The sequence below is a fragment of the Gracilinanus agilis genome, chromosome 1, assembly GCF_016433145.1.
Source record: "Gracilinanus agilis isolate LMUSP501 chromosome 1, AgileGrace, whole genome shotgun sequence".
NCBI lineage: Eukaryota > Metazoa > Chordata > Mammalia > Didelphimorphia > Didelphidae > Gracilinanus > Gracilinanus agilis.
The window spans coordinates 786,987,069-787,000,045 of NC_058130.1; the positions used below are offsets into that span (position 1 = coordinate 786,987,069).

Sequence of the window (12,977 nt, forward strand, 5' to 3'; positions counted from 1 at the left end):
CCTCCTTGCCCATTTTAGTACCTTAATTTTTTTCTTCTCTAATTGCTACTCCTAATGTTTCTATTACATTGTTAAGTAAAAGTTTCTATTACATTGTTAAGTAATAATGGGCATCCTTGTTTCACTCATGATCTCATTGGGAATGCTTCTAATTTATCTCCATTGCATTTGATGCTGATGGTTTTAGATATATACTGTTTATTATTCTTAGGAAAGGCCCTTCTATTGCTATACTTTGTAGTGTTTTCAAAAGGAATGGGTGTTGTATTTTGTCAAAGGCTTTTTCTGCATCTATTGAGATAATCATGTGATTTTTGTTGGTTTGCTTATTGATATGGTCAATTATGTGGATGGTTTTCCTAATACTGAAGTATCCTTGCATTCCTAGTATAAATCCCACCTGATCATAATGAATAAACCTCGTGATTGCTTGCTGGAGTCCTTTTACTAGTATTCTATTTAAGATTTTTGCATCTATGTTCATTAGGGAGATTGATCTGTAGTTTTCTTTCTCTGTTTTTGGACTTCCTGAATTTGGAATCAGTACCATATTAGTATCATAACAGAATTTAGTAGAACTCCTTCTTTATTTTGTCAAATAGTTTGTATTGTATTGGGATGAGTTGTTCTTTGAATGTTTAATAAAATTCACTTGTGAATCCATCAGGCCCTGGCGATTTTTTCTTAGGGATTTCTTTGATGGCTTGTTCAATTTCTTTTTCTGATATGGGATTATAAATATTCTATTTCTTCTGCTGTTAGTCTAGGCAATTTATATTTTTGAAAATATTCATCTATAACACCTAAGATTGCTATGATTTTTTGCCATATAATTGGGCAAAATAGTTTTTAATTATTGCCTTAATTTCCTTTTCACTAGAGGAGAGGTCTCCCTTTTTATCTTTGATACTGTTAATTTGGTTGTCATTTTTCATTTTTTATTAGATTTCCCAGTACTTTATCTATTTTATCTGCTTTTCAAAGTATCAGCTTCTAGTCTTATTTATTAATTCAATAGTTCTTTTACTTTCAATTTTATTAATTTCTCCTTTAATTTTTATGATTTCTAATTTAGTTTTCTTCTGGGGATTTTTAATTTGTTCACTTTCCATTTTTTAATTTGCATACCCAATTCATTAACCTCTGCCCTCCCTAATTTGTTAATATATGCACCCAATGTTATAAGTTTTCCCCTTAGAACTGCTTTGGCTGCATCCCATAGGTTTTGGTAAGAAGTCTCATCATTGTTATTTTCTTCAATGAAATTTTTAAATATTTCTGTGATTTGTTCTTTAACTAACTGATTTTGGGAGAATCACATTATTTAATTTCCAATTAATTTATGATTTACCTCTTGCTATTAATTACTGTTATTGCATTATGATCCAAAAAGTTTGCATTTATTATTTCTGCTTTTTTTGCATTTGTGTGCTATGATTTTATGCCCTAGTAGATGGTCAATCTTTGTGAATGTGCCATGTGCTACTGAAAAGAAGGTGTATTCCTTTTTTGTCCCAATTTATTTTTCTCCACATATTTATTAACTCCATTTTAAAAAATATTTTGTTCACTTCTTTTACCTCTTTCTTATTTATTTTTTGTTTTGATTAACTAGGTCTAATAGAGGAAGGTTCAGGTCTCCCACTTATATAGTATTATGTATTTTCTCCTTAATCTCCCTGTAGAAATTTGGATGCTATACCATTTGCTGTATACATATTGAGTACTGGTATTTCCTCATTGTCTATTCTGCCTTTTATCAGAATGTAATTGCCTTCCCTATCTCTTTTTTTTTAAACTCTTGTACTTCGGTGTATTGTCTCATAGGTGGAAGATTGGTAAGGGTGGGCAATGGGGGTCAAGTGACTTGCCCAGGGTCACACAGCTGGGAAGTGGCTGAGGCCGGGTTTGAACCCAGGACCTCCTGTCTCTAGGCCTGACTCTCACTCCACTGAGCTACCCAGCTGCCCCCCCCATCTCTTTTAACTAGATCTTTTCCTTTGGCTTTGTTGGATACCATGATTGCAACTCCTGTCTTCTTTTTCTCAGTTGATAGATTTTGCTCCAGCCTTTTACATTTACCCTTTCTGTGTCTACCTGCCTCATGTGTGTTTCTTGTAGACAACATATGATAGGAATATGGTTTTTAATCCACTCTGCTATTTGCCTCTGTCTTATGGGCGAGTTCATCCCATTCACTTTCGGTGTTACTATTACCAGCCATGTATTCCTCGACATTTTGATTTCCTCTCCTTGTCCTGTCCTTTTGTCTTTCACTATTTCCTTCTATACCAGTGTTTTGTTTTTAATTACTCCCCCTAATCCACACCCCTTTTCCTCCCCTTTCTTCCCCCCCTTATATTTTCCTGTTATTTTCCTTTAGAGTCTCTTTGAGTTACTCCCCACACTCTCCCTCCTTAGTATTTCTTCCTTCCACACGTCTGTTTGTTATCCTTCTACTTTTCTGTGGGGCCCAAATCAATTCTCTGCCCCCAAGAGATTTGATGGTTCTTCTCTCTTTGAGTCAATTCCAAAGCATGTACAACTTAAGAATTTCTTGTCTTTGACCTCTTTATCCTCCTCATGTATTGGTCTTCTTCCTGCTCCCACCATGCACTTCTTTATGAAATATAAGTTTATCCCATTTTGTATCTTTTCATATTTCTCTTAATATTATCCTCTTTTTTACCTCTAGTTTTATAAATATTTATACATATGTGTATATATCTTGGCATTTCATCCCATTCCATTTATCACAGTTCCCTCTAAGTATAGTTCCTCTAGCTGTCCTAATGGTAATAAAATTTTTAAGAGTTACCAATATAATCTTTTCTTATCACAATACAAATCATTTTAACTTATTGGGTCCCATAAAAAGAGTTTTGATTTTTTTCATCCCCCCCCCCCCTTAATTACCTTTTGGTGATTTTCTAGAGTTTTGTGTTTGGACATCAGATTTTCTGTCTATGCCTGGTCTTTTCTTTATGAATGCTTGGAAGTCATCTATTTTATTAAATGACCATACTTTCCCCTGTAAGAATATGTGCTGGGTAGTTGATTCTTGGTTGTAGGCCTAGTTCCCTTACTTTCTGGAATATCATATTCCATGCCTTCCAGTCCTTCAGTATAGATGTAGCCAGATCTTGTGTTATTCTAACTGTGGTTCCATAGTAACTGAATGACTTCTTCTTAGCAGCTTGTAATATTTTTTCCTTGGTCTGGTAGTTCTTGAATTTAGCTATAACATTCCTGGGCATTGTCAGTTGGGGATTACATGTAGGAGGTGATCTGTGGATTCTTTCAATTGCCACTTTTCCCTCTTGTTCAAGAATATCAGGGCAGTTTTCTTGGATAATTTCCTGTGGGATGCTGTCCAAGCTTTTCCTTTTGTCAATAATTCTCAAATTGTCTCTCCTGGATCTATTTTCAAGATCCTTGATTGTGTCAATGAGGTGTTTCATATTTTCCTTAATCTTTCAATTCTTTTGATTTCATTTTATATATCTTGCTGCCTTGTGAAGTCATTTCCTTCTAGTTGTTGGATTTTTATTTTTAAAGACTGAATTTAATCCCTGGCTTTTTGGTCATCCTTCTTCTTCTGGTCCAATTTTCTTTGTAGGTCATCATTCACTTTTTTGCTCATTTTCAAGCTTGTCAATTTTGGCTTTTAAGACACTATTTTCTTGTTTACATTCATGTATTTTTCTTTTCCTTGTTATCTTCAGCTTCTCTTGATTGTTTTTTGAGTTCTTGAGTTAATTGAATTTTCAGTTCTTGAGTTAAATTAATTTTGAGTTCTTGAATTAATTGAATTTTGACTTCTTCCAAAGCCTGTGTCCATTTCCCTGGAGCTTCTGTGTTTTTGCTTGATGTTCCTTGATCTTCCTCTGATATATTTGCTCTTTTTTCAATTCCTGGATAGAAGCTGTTGATTATTTTTTCTTTTTTTCCTTTTCTATTGTTTACTCATATTTTTCTTTCTCCCCCCCCATAATTGGCTGTAATCTTGTTCCTGTCATCATTTACTTGATCTCTGGGTTTGGGCTATTCAGTCCTGGAAGGGCTTCTTCTCTGCTCTGTTGACTAATTAGGTTAGTGGGACCTGAGACCAGATCTTCCCCAGCTGGTAGTAAAAGCTAAAGATGTGATTTCAGCTACTTTTGCTGTACTCTATGGGGGTGGGGTGTTGGAGCTTCCCTGCCCTCTGAAGACTTTTTATCTGCTGTATTGATAGGTTTAAGCCAGGATGGAATTAATCTGCAGAGCTCAAAGTGCCCTGAGGTCAAATACTGGAGAAGGGCATGGGGCAGTGCAAGAAAGAGTGTTTGATCACCCTCTCTGGGTTTCTCCTCTATCCACCTTCCTGCTGTCTGTGATCAAAGCCTTGAGTCTTGCACAGCTGTGCTAGCGAGGCACTCCTTCCAGACTAGCACACTTCCTTGCCCTTTGTCCTTGGTTGGTGTTGAAGTGTTTACAGAGGTCTGAAGCCTTGCTATTTCTAAGCCACCATCTTCCCAGAATTTCCAACAGATCATGAATTGATCTTTAATCATTAATGGAAGCTGTTGATTTTTTCATATTTATCAGGATGGAAGTGGGGAACAATTCCACATGGAAACTCTACAGATATGAGTCCACAAAAAATTCCCCTCAAATACTTTCACAGGATGATATATACTTAGTTCCTTCAAAATATTCTGTAGATTGTCTCATGACAGTTAAGCTACTCAGTCTCTCAGGAAAGAAATTATCTTAGTCCTTTCTATGCCTCACACAGTCTTCACCTTGACAGTTTCATTTTTCTATATGACTATTAAACTTCCTCTTTCTATGATTCTATTCCCTTTTAAAATGCATTGACAGTCTAGTTATACTCTTTTCAAAAATATTCTCTTGGAGTTTAGTTAAATACAAATACCTCAGTAAAAATCCATTTTAAAGCTATAGTCAACATTTTTAATTATACAGTGGGGAAAGTAGTTTGTTTTTTTCATGAGCTGTAAAAATTATTTTTACATTTTAAAGGAGAGTTGTACTGGTAGTTAAGCATATTTTAGAATAAAATTTCCACATAATAAGGGGTAACTTTGCTTATAACTATAGCTGCAGTCCACTTGTAGAGTGGAATTTGAAGGACTGCTATGACCAATGTCATTACAAGTAGGCAGAGATGCAAATAGTCATGATATGATTCCAGTGGTACTGGAAATACACTACTACTCTGGAGACTCCAAATGGACTACTATGACTTGTTAATCTGAAGTTCCAATTTCATTCCTTTGTTCTTTGTCAGCTAATTCATATGTAAATATCCTTGGAAATGTATAATACCTAAAGCCAATATAGTTACTTGTACCTCTGGGTCAATGATTTTTTTCTTTCCTATGGTCTTATTTTGTTGACATGAACAAGAAGACAAATAGGGTGGCATAGTGGGGAGGCAGAAATTTGGTTGGACCTTCACAGGCAAACTTAGATTAATTACCAAAACTATCTAATGCTGAGTATTTAGATACTCTCACCTATGGTACTGAGAATGTGTAGCATGCTCAGGGGATATAACTCTGTAAAATAATCTCAGCAAAAGAGCCACATCTTGTAAAAGGTGATCCATCAGCCCCAAACCTACTGTGGATGAGCCAGGGAAATGTCTATGCCAAGCATGTGAAGACTTATCTTGGCAGAATAGACAGATGAGTATATTTTGTTCCAAAGGCCATGGAAGTGGCTGAAATAGGGACAATAGAATACTTAGGGCTTGATCAGACCTCTAAGATGCCAATGGCATCCTAGGCCATAACAAGTTATCTTCATATTTCTCTTGCCACTGGACTTAGATAACTCTGGAAGAGAGTGAGGCTTGCAGCTTAATGCAACTTTGCCTCAATAAAATCCACTTCATGCATAAAGTCAGGCATTACCTTGTGACATCATTTGTCTTCTTAGGAAAATGAGAGATGAATGATAATATTAATATTAATAATATCTTTATGCTAAGTAAGAGGTGTTATAAGACATATATATCTATATTTATAAAACCAAAACTAGATTCTCTTTCTACTATTAATTTTATTCTTGGAAATATCCCTATAACCAGAAGTACACATGTAAAGGTCTTTCAGAAGTTTGATCTCAAAACCAATCACCATGGAAACTCTATATAACTCTGTTTCTCTTATCTGAGATGCTTAGCATTAGGAAACATGGTGTTCATCTGTTTTTATGGGCTTTCCATATTTGTGACAAAATTAACTTAGACACCCAATCAGCTTTAGCTCTACTTCAGGCAAGAAGTTCTAAATTTAATGATCCATCAGCCTCAGGCTCCCCAACAGCAAGAACTTAGAGACAGGGGAGTGATATAAAAATACAAGAAATCAGAAAAGTAATGGAGGGATAAGTACATGATATGATCTGAATGCAACACAGATTTTGTATGCTATTCTGAAGTTGATAGTCATTAGAGTTTGAATATGGAAGTGGCATGATCAGTCCTGCCCTTTAGGAAAATTATTTTGGTGGATGAATGGAGGAAGGACTAGAATGAGGACAGACTTGTGACAGATAGATCCACCAGAGGAGGCTATAAATATTGCGACAATCCAGGTGTGAAATAATGAGCTTGTGGCAGTATCAGAAGAGAGGAAGGGGGCTTATTTGAGATACTACAAAAGAGAAATCAACAGATCTTTGCAGCAGATTAGAAAATGGAGGCAAAAGAAAATGAGGAGTGAAGGACAAAAATGAAATTTTGAAGCTGGTGGATTTAAGGAAACTTGTAGCTTCCAGAGGTTCCTTTTCATATCTTCTAATAGAAAGCCAGATTGTATCACACTTCTAAACAAGACCACAAAAATCCATAAGACTACAAAATGGGTCCAGTAGGCACCACCCACAGATAATGATTCCTTTTTCCTTTCAGCTGAATTACTTCCTCAAAGACATCCAATTTAACAACAGTGCTGGTGACCAAGTCTTTGTGGATGAGAATAAAAGCTCTGAGGCTCAGTATGCCATTATGAACTATGTATTATTTCCTAAGGAAATTGATGAACTTGTGAAAGTGGGACAATTTGTCCCCAAAGCTCCACTTGGACAAGATTTTAAAATTTGTGAGGATGCCATCGTGTGGAGCAGGATGGATAATAAGGTTAGAAATTTTCAGTGTTAAATTTACACTCATAGTCACCAATTTTTGCTCTATTTGGTTTACTCTACATTAAATATATTTATGAATGGAAGACATCAAATAACTCTTTTTTATTTTTTAAATAATTTTTTACATTTAGAAAAATTTTCCATGGTTACATAAGTCATGTTTTTACTTTCCCCTTCATCCCCTCAAACCTCTGGCCCCCTCTGCTGTAGCTAATTTGCATCTCCACTGGTTTTAATATGTGTGGCCAGTCAAGACTTATTTACACATTATTGATAGTTACATGGGTGTGGTCTTTTCAGGTCTACATCCCCAATCATGTCTTATCAACCCAAGTGTCCAAGCAGTTGTTTTTCTTCTGTGTTTCTACTCCTGTAGTTCTTCTTCTGAATGTGGGTAGTGTTCCTTTCCATAAATCCCTCCGAATTGTCTTGGGTCATTGCATTGCTGCTACTACAGACATCCATTACATTCGATTTTACCACAGTTATATCAGTCTCTGAGTACAATGTTCTTCTAGCTCTGCTCTTTCACTCTGTATCAATTCCTGGAGGTCTTTCCAGTTCACATGGAATTCCTCCAGTTTATTATTCCTTTGAGCACAATAGTATTCCATCACCAACATATACCACAATTTGTTCAGCCATTCCCCAAAAGAAGGGCATACCCTGTTTTTTTATACAATTGATTCAGCACCTTGAATATTTGAGTAATTAGAACTCTGTCAGAATTTTTTGTTATAAAGATTTTTTCTCAGTTCGTTGTTTCCCTTTTGATTTTTGTTGCATTGTTTTTCTTTGTACAAAACTTTTTAATTTAATACAATCAAAATTATTTATTTTACATTTTGTAATTTTCTCTAACTCTTGTTTGGTTTTAAAATGTTTCCTTTCCCAGAGATCTGACAAGTATACTATTCTGTGTTCACCTAATTTACTTACAGTTTCCTTCTTTATATTTAAGTCTTTCACCCATTCTGAATTTCTCTTGGTGTATGGTGTGAGATGTTGATCTAAGCCTAATCTCTCCCATATTGTTTTCCAATTTTCCCAGCAGTTTTTGTCAAATAGTGGATTTTTCTCCCAAAAAGTTGGGCTCTTTGGGTTTATCATACACTCTCTTGCTTTCATCACTTACCCCAAGTCTATTTCACTGATCCTCCCTTCTATCTCTTAGCCAGTACCATATTGTTTTGATGACAGCTGCTTTATAGTATAGCTTAATATCTGGTACTGCTAAGTCACCTTCCTTCACGTTTTTTTCATTATTTCCCTTGATATTCTTGATCTTTTGTTCTTCTAAATAAACTTTGTTATAGTTTTTTCTAATGTAGTAAAAATGTTTTTGGTAGTTTGATAGGTATGGCACTAAATAAGTAAATTAATTTGGGTAGAATGGTCATTTTTATTATGTTAGCTCATCCTACCCATGAGCACTCAATGTTTTTCCAATTGTTTAGATCTAGTTTTACTTTTTTGGAAAGTGTTTTGTAGTTATGTTTGTATAATTTCTGTATTTGTTTTGGTAGATAGATTCCTAAGTATTTTATATTGTCCAGGGCAATTTTAAATGGTGTTTCTCTTTCTACCTCTTGCTGCTGTGATGTGTTGGAAATGTATAGAAATGCTGATGATTTATGTGCATTTATTTTGTATCCTGCAACTTTGCTGAAGTTGTTGATTATTTCTACTAGCTTTTTAGTTGATTCTCTAGGATTTTTTAAGTAAACCATCATATCATCTCCAAAGAGTTATAACTTAGTCTCCTTGCCTATTTTAATATCTTCAATTTCTTTTTCTTCTCTAATTGCTACTACTAGTGTTTCTAGTACAATGTTAAATAAAAGAGGTGATAATGGGCATCTGTGTTTCACACCTGATCTTATTGAAAGGCTTCTAATTTATCCCCATTGCATATGATGCTTATTGATGGTTTATGATATATACTGTTTATTATTTTTAGTAAAGAACCTTTTATTCCTATACTTTCTAGTGTTTTCAGTAGGAAAGGGTGTTGTATTTTGTCAAAGGCTTTTTCAGCATCTATTGAGATAATCATGTAGTTTTTGTTGGTTTGCTTGTTGATATGGTCAATTATGTGGAAGGTTTTCCTAATGTTGAACCATCCTTGCATTCCTGGTATAAATCCCTCTAATCATGAACCCTCTTGATCACTAGCTGGAGTCTTTTTGCTAGTATTCTATTTAAGATTTTTGCATCTATGTTCATTCAGGAGATTAGTCTATAATTTTATTTCTCTGTTTTTGATTTGCCTGGCTTTGGAATCAGTACCATATTTGTGTCACAAAAGGAGTTTGGTAAGACTCCTTCTTTGCTTATTATATCAAATAATTTGTATAGTATTGGGATTAACTGTTTTTTGAATGTTTGATAGAATTCACTTGTGAATCCATCAGGCCCTGGCGATTTTTTTAGGGAGTTCTTTAATGGCCTGTTCAATTTCTTTTTCTGATATTGGATTTAAGTATTCTATTTCTTCTGCTGTTAATCTAGGCAATTTATATTTTTGCAAATATTCATCCATATCACCTATATTACTAAATTTATTGCTATATAATTGGGCAAAATAGTTTTTAATGATTGTCTTAACTTCTTCTTCTTTCAAGGTGAGGTGTCCTTTTTCATCTTTGATACTATTAATTTGGTTTTCTTCTTTCCTTTTTTAAATTAGATTAACCAGTACTTTGTCTATTTTATCTGTTTTTTCAAAATACCAGCTTCTGGTCTTATTTATTAATTCAATAGTTCTTTTACTTTTGATTTTATTAATTTCTCCTTTGATTTTTAGTATTTCTAATTTAGTTTTCATCTGAGGATTTTTAATTTGTTCATTTTCTAGTTTTTTAAGTTGCATGCCCAATTCTTTAACCTCTGCCCTCCCTAATTTGTTACTTATAAGCACTCAGTGATATCAGTTTTCCCCTTAGAACTGTATTGCTGCATCCCATAAGTTTGGGTAAGATGTCTCATCATTGTAATTGTCTTCAATGAAATTATTAATTGTTTTTGTGATTTGTTCTTTCACTAAATTATTTTGGGGAATCATATTATTTAATTTCCAATTAGTTTTTGGTTTGCCTGTCCATGAATTCTTACTAATAACTATTTTTATTGCATTATGATCTGAGAAATTTACATTTATTATTTCTGCTTTTTTGCATTTGTTTGCCATGTTTCTATGCCCTATTACATGGTCTATCTTTGTGAATGTTCCATGTGCTGCTGAAAAGAAGATATATTCCTTTTTGTCTCTATTTATTTTTATCCATATATCTATTAACTCAATTTTTTCTAGGGTTTCATTCACCTCTCTTATCTCTTTCTTATTTATTTTTTGGTTTGACTTATCCAGATCTGATAGGGGAAGGTTCAAGTCCCCCAGTAGTATGGTTTTGCTATCTATTTCATCCTTGAGCTCCACTAGCTTCTCCTTTAGAAATTTGGAAGCTATTCCGTTTGGTGCATACATATTGAGTATTGATATTTTTTCATTGTTTATACTGCCTTTTATTAGGGTGTAGTAACCTTCCCTATCTCTTTTAACCTTATATATTTTCACTTTGGCTCTGTCAGAGATCATGATAGCCACCCCTGCCTTCTTTTTCTCATTTGAAGCCCAAAAGATTTTGCTCCATGCTCTCATTTTCATTCTATGTCTGGCTGTCTGCCTGATGTGTGTTTCTTGTAAACAGCATATGGTTGGGTTTTGGTTTCTAATCCACTCTGCTATTTGCTTCCGTTTTATGGGTGAGTTCATCCCATTGACATTCAGAGTTATAATTATCAACTGTGCATTCCCAGACACTTTGATTCTCTCTCTTAGTCTTGTCCTTTCTTCTTTCACTGTTTCCTTCTATACCAGTGTTTTGTTTTTAATCAGTTCCTATATTCCCTTCCCTTGTTGTACTTCCCTTTCTCCCCCCTCCCTTCTTATTCCCCTCTTATTGTTCTTTAAAGCTATGCGGTGCTCCCCCCCAAGCCCTCTCCCTCCCTAGTAATGCTTCCCTTTCTACCAGTCCCTTTGTTACCCTTCTACTTCTCTATAGGGCATGAATCAATTTTCTGCCCCTATGGATCTGATTGTTCTTCTCTAAGTTGATTTCAATGCACTTAAGTATTGAATATTCCCTCTCTATAACCTCTTTACTCTTACAGTGTATTGTTATTTTTCCCTGTTGATCCAACATGCTTCTTTATGGAATATACATTTATTCCTTTTTGTTTGATTTCCTTTTTTTCTTATTGTTATCTTCTTCCCCTCCAGTTTTGTATATATTTATACATACATACACACACACACACACACACACACACACACACACACACACACATATATATATATCTTGACATTTCATCCTATACAGTTTGTCCCTGTTCCTTCTATGTAAACTTCTTCTAGTTACTCTGTTGGTAATAATAATTTTTAGTATTTGCCAATACCTTCTTTTCTTCTTGGGATATAAATTGATTAATCTTGTTGTGTCCCTTAAAGAAAAGAATTTTTTTCTGCTCCCCCCATTCTCTTAATTATCTGATGTTGATTCTCTTAAGTTCTTGGTTTGGGCAGCAAACTCTCTATTTAAGTCCGGTTTTTTCTTGATCAATGTTTGGAAGTACTCAATTTTGTTGAGTGAGTATACTTTTCCCTGTAATAATATAGTTAGTCTTGCTGGATAGTTGATTCTTGGTTGTAGACCCAGTTATCTTGATTTCCTGAATATTGTGTTCCATGCCTTCTGGTCCTTCAATGTAGATGCAGCCAGATCCTGTGTTATCCTAACTGTGGTTCCCTGATATCTGAATGACTTCTTTTTGGCAGCTTGTAATATTTTTTCCTTGGTCTGGTAGTTTTTGAATTTGGCTATAATATTCCCAGAAGTTGTCAGTTGTGGATTAAATGTAGGAGGTGATCTGTGGATTCTCTCAATTTCCACTTTTCCCTCTTGTTCAAGAATTTCTGGGCAATTTTCTCTGATAATTTCTTGTAAAATGCTATCTAAACTTTTTCTTTTATCATGATGTTCTGGTAAACCAATAATTCTTTTTTTTTCAAACATTCATTAATATTCATTTTTAACATGGTTACATGATTCATGCTCCTCCTTTCCCCTTTGACCCCCTCACTCCCCCCACCCATGGCCAATGCACATTTCCACTAGTTTTGTCATGTGTCCTTGATCAAGACCAATTTCCAAATTGTTGGTAGTTGCATTGGTGTGGTAGTTTCGAGTCCACACCCTCAATCATGTCCACCCCGACCCATGCGTTCAAGCAGTTGTTTTTCTTATATGTTTCCTCTCCTGCAGTCCTTCCTCTGAATGTGGGTAGCATCTTTACCATAAATCCCTCAGAGCTGTCTTGTGTCATTGCAGTGCTGCTGGTACAGGAGCCCATTACATTTGATTTTAGCATAGTATATCAGTCTCTGTGTACAATGTTCTTCTGGCTCTGCTCCTTTCCCTCTGCATCAGTTCCTGGAGGTCTCTCCAGTTCGCCTCGAACTCCTCCAGTTTATTATTCCTTTTAGCACAACAGTATTCCATCACCCGCATATACCACAATTTGTTCAGCCATTCCCCAATTGAAGGACATCCCCTCATTTTCCAGTTTTTTGCCACTACAAAAAGCGCAGCTATAAATATTTTCGTACAAGTCTGTTTATCTATGATCTGTTTGGGGTACAAACCCAGCAATGGTATGGCTGGATCAAACGGCAGGCAGTCTTTTATAGCCCTTTGAGCATGATTTCAAATTGCCAGCCAGAATGGCTGGATCAGTTCACAGCTCCACCAGCAATGCAT

The 12,977-nt window shown here is 35.1% G+C and overlaps 1 protein-coding gene across 1 annotated transcript in view; it reads left to right on the forward strand.

The window, feature by feature from the left end:
- LOC123232467 (vomeronasal type-2 receptor 26-like) overlaps nt 1-12,977 on the forward strand; it is a 51,177-nt gene that overhangs the window by 16,445 nt on the left and 21,755 nt on the right. The window contains exon 4 of the mRNA XM_044658924.1: nt 6,923-7,150. Within this exon, the coding sequence (XP_044514859.1) occupies nt 6,923-7,150 (228 nt within the window). The remainder of the gene's footprint in view (nt 1-6,922; nt 7,151-12,977) is intronic.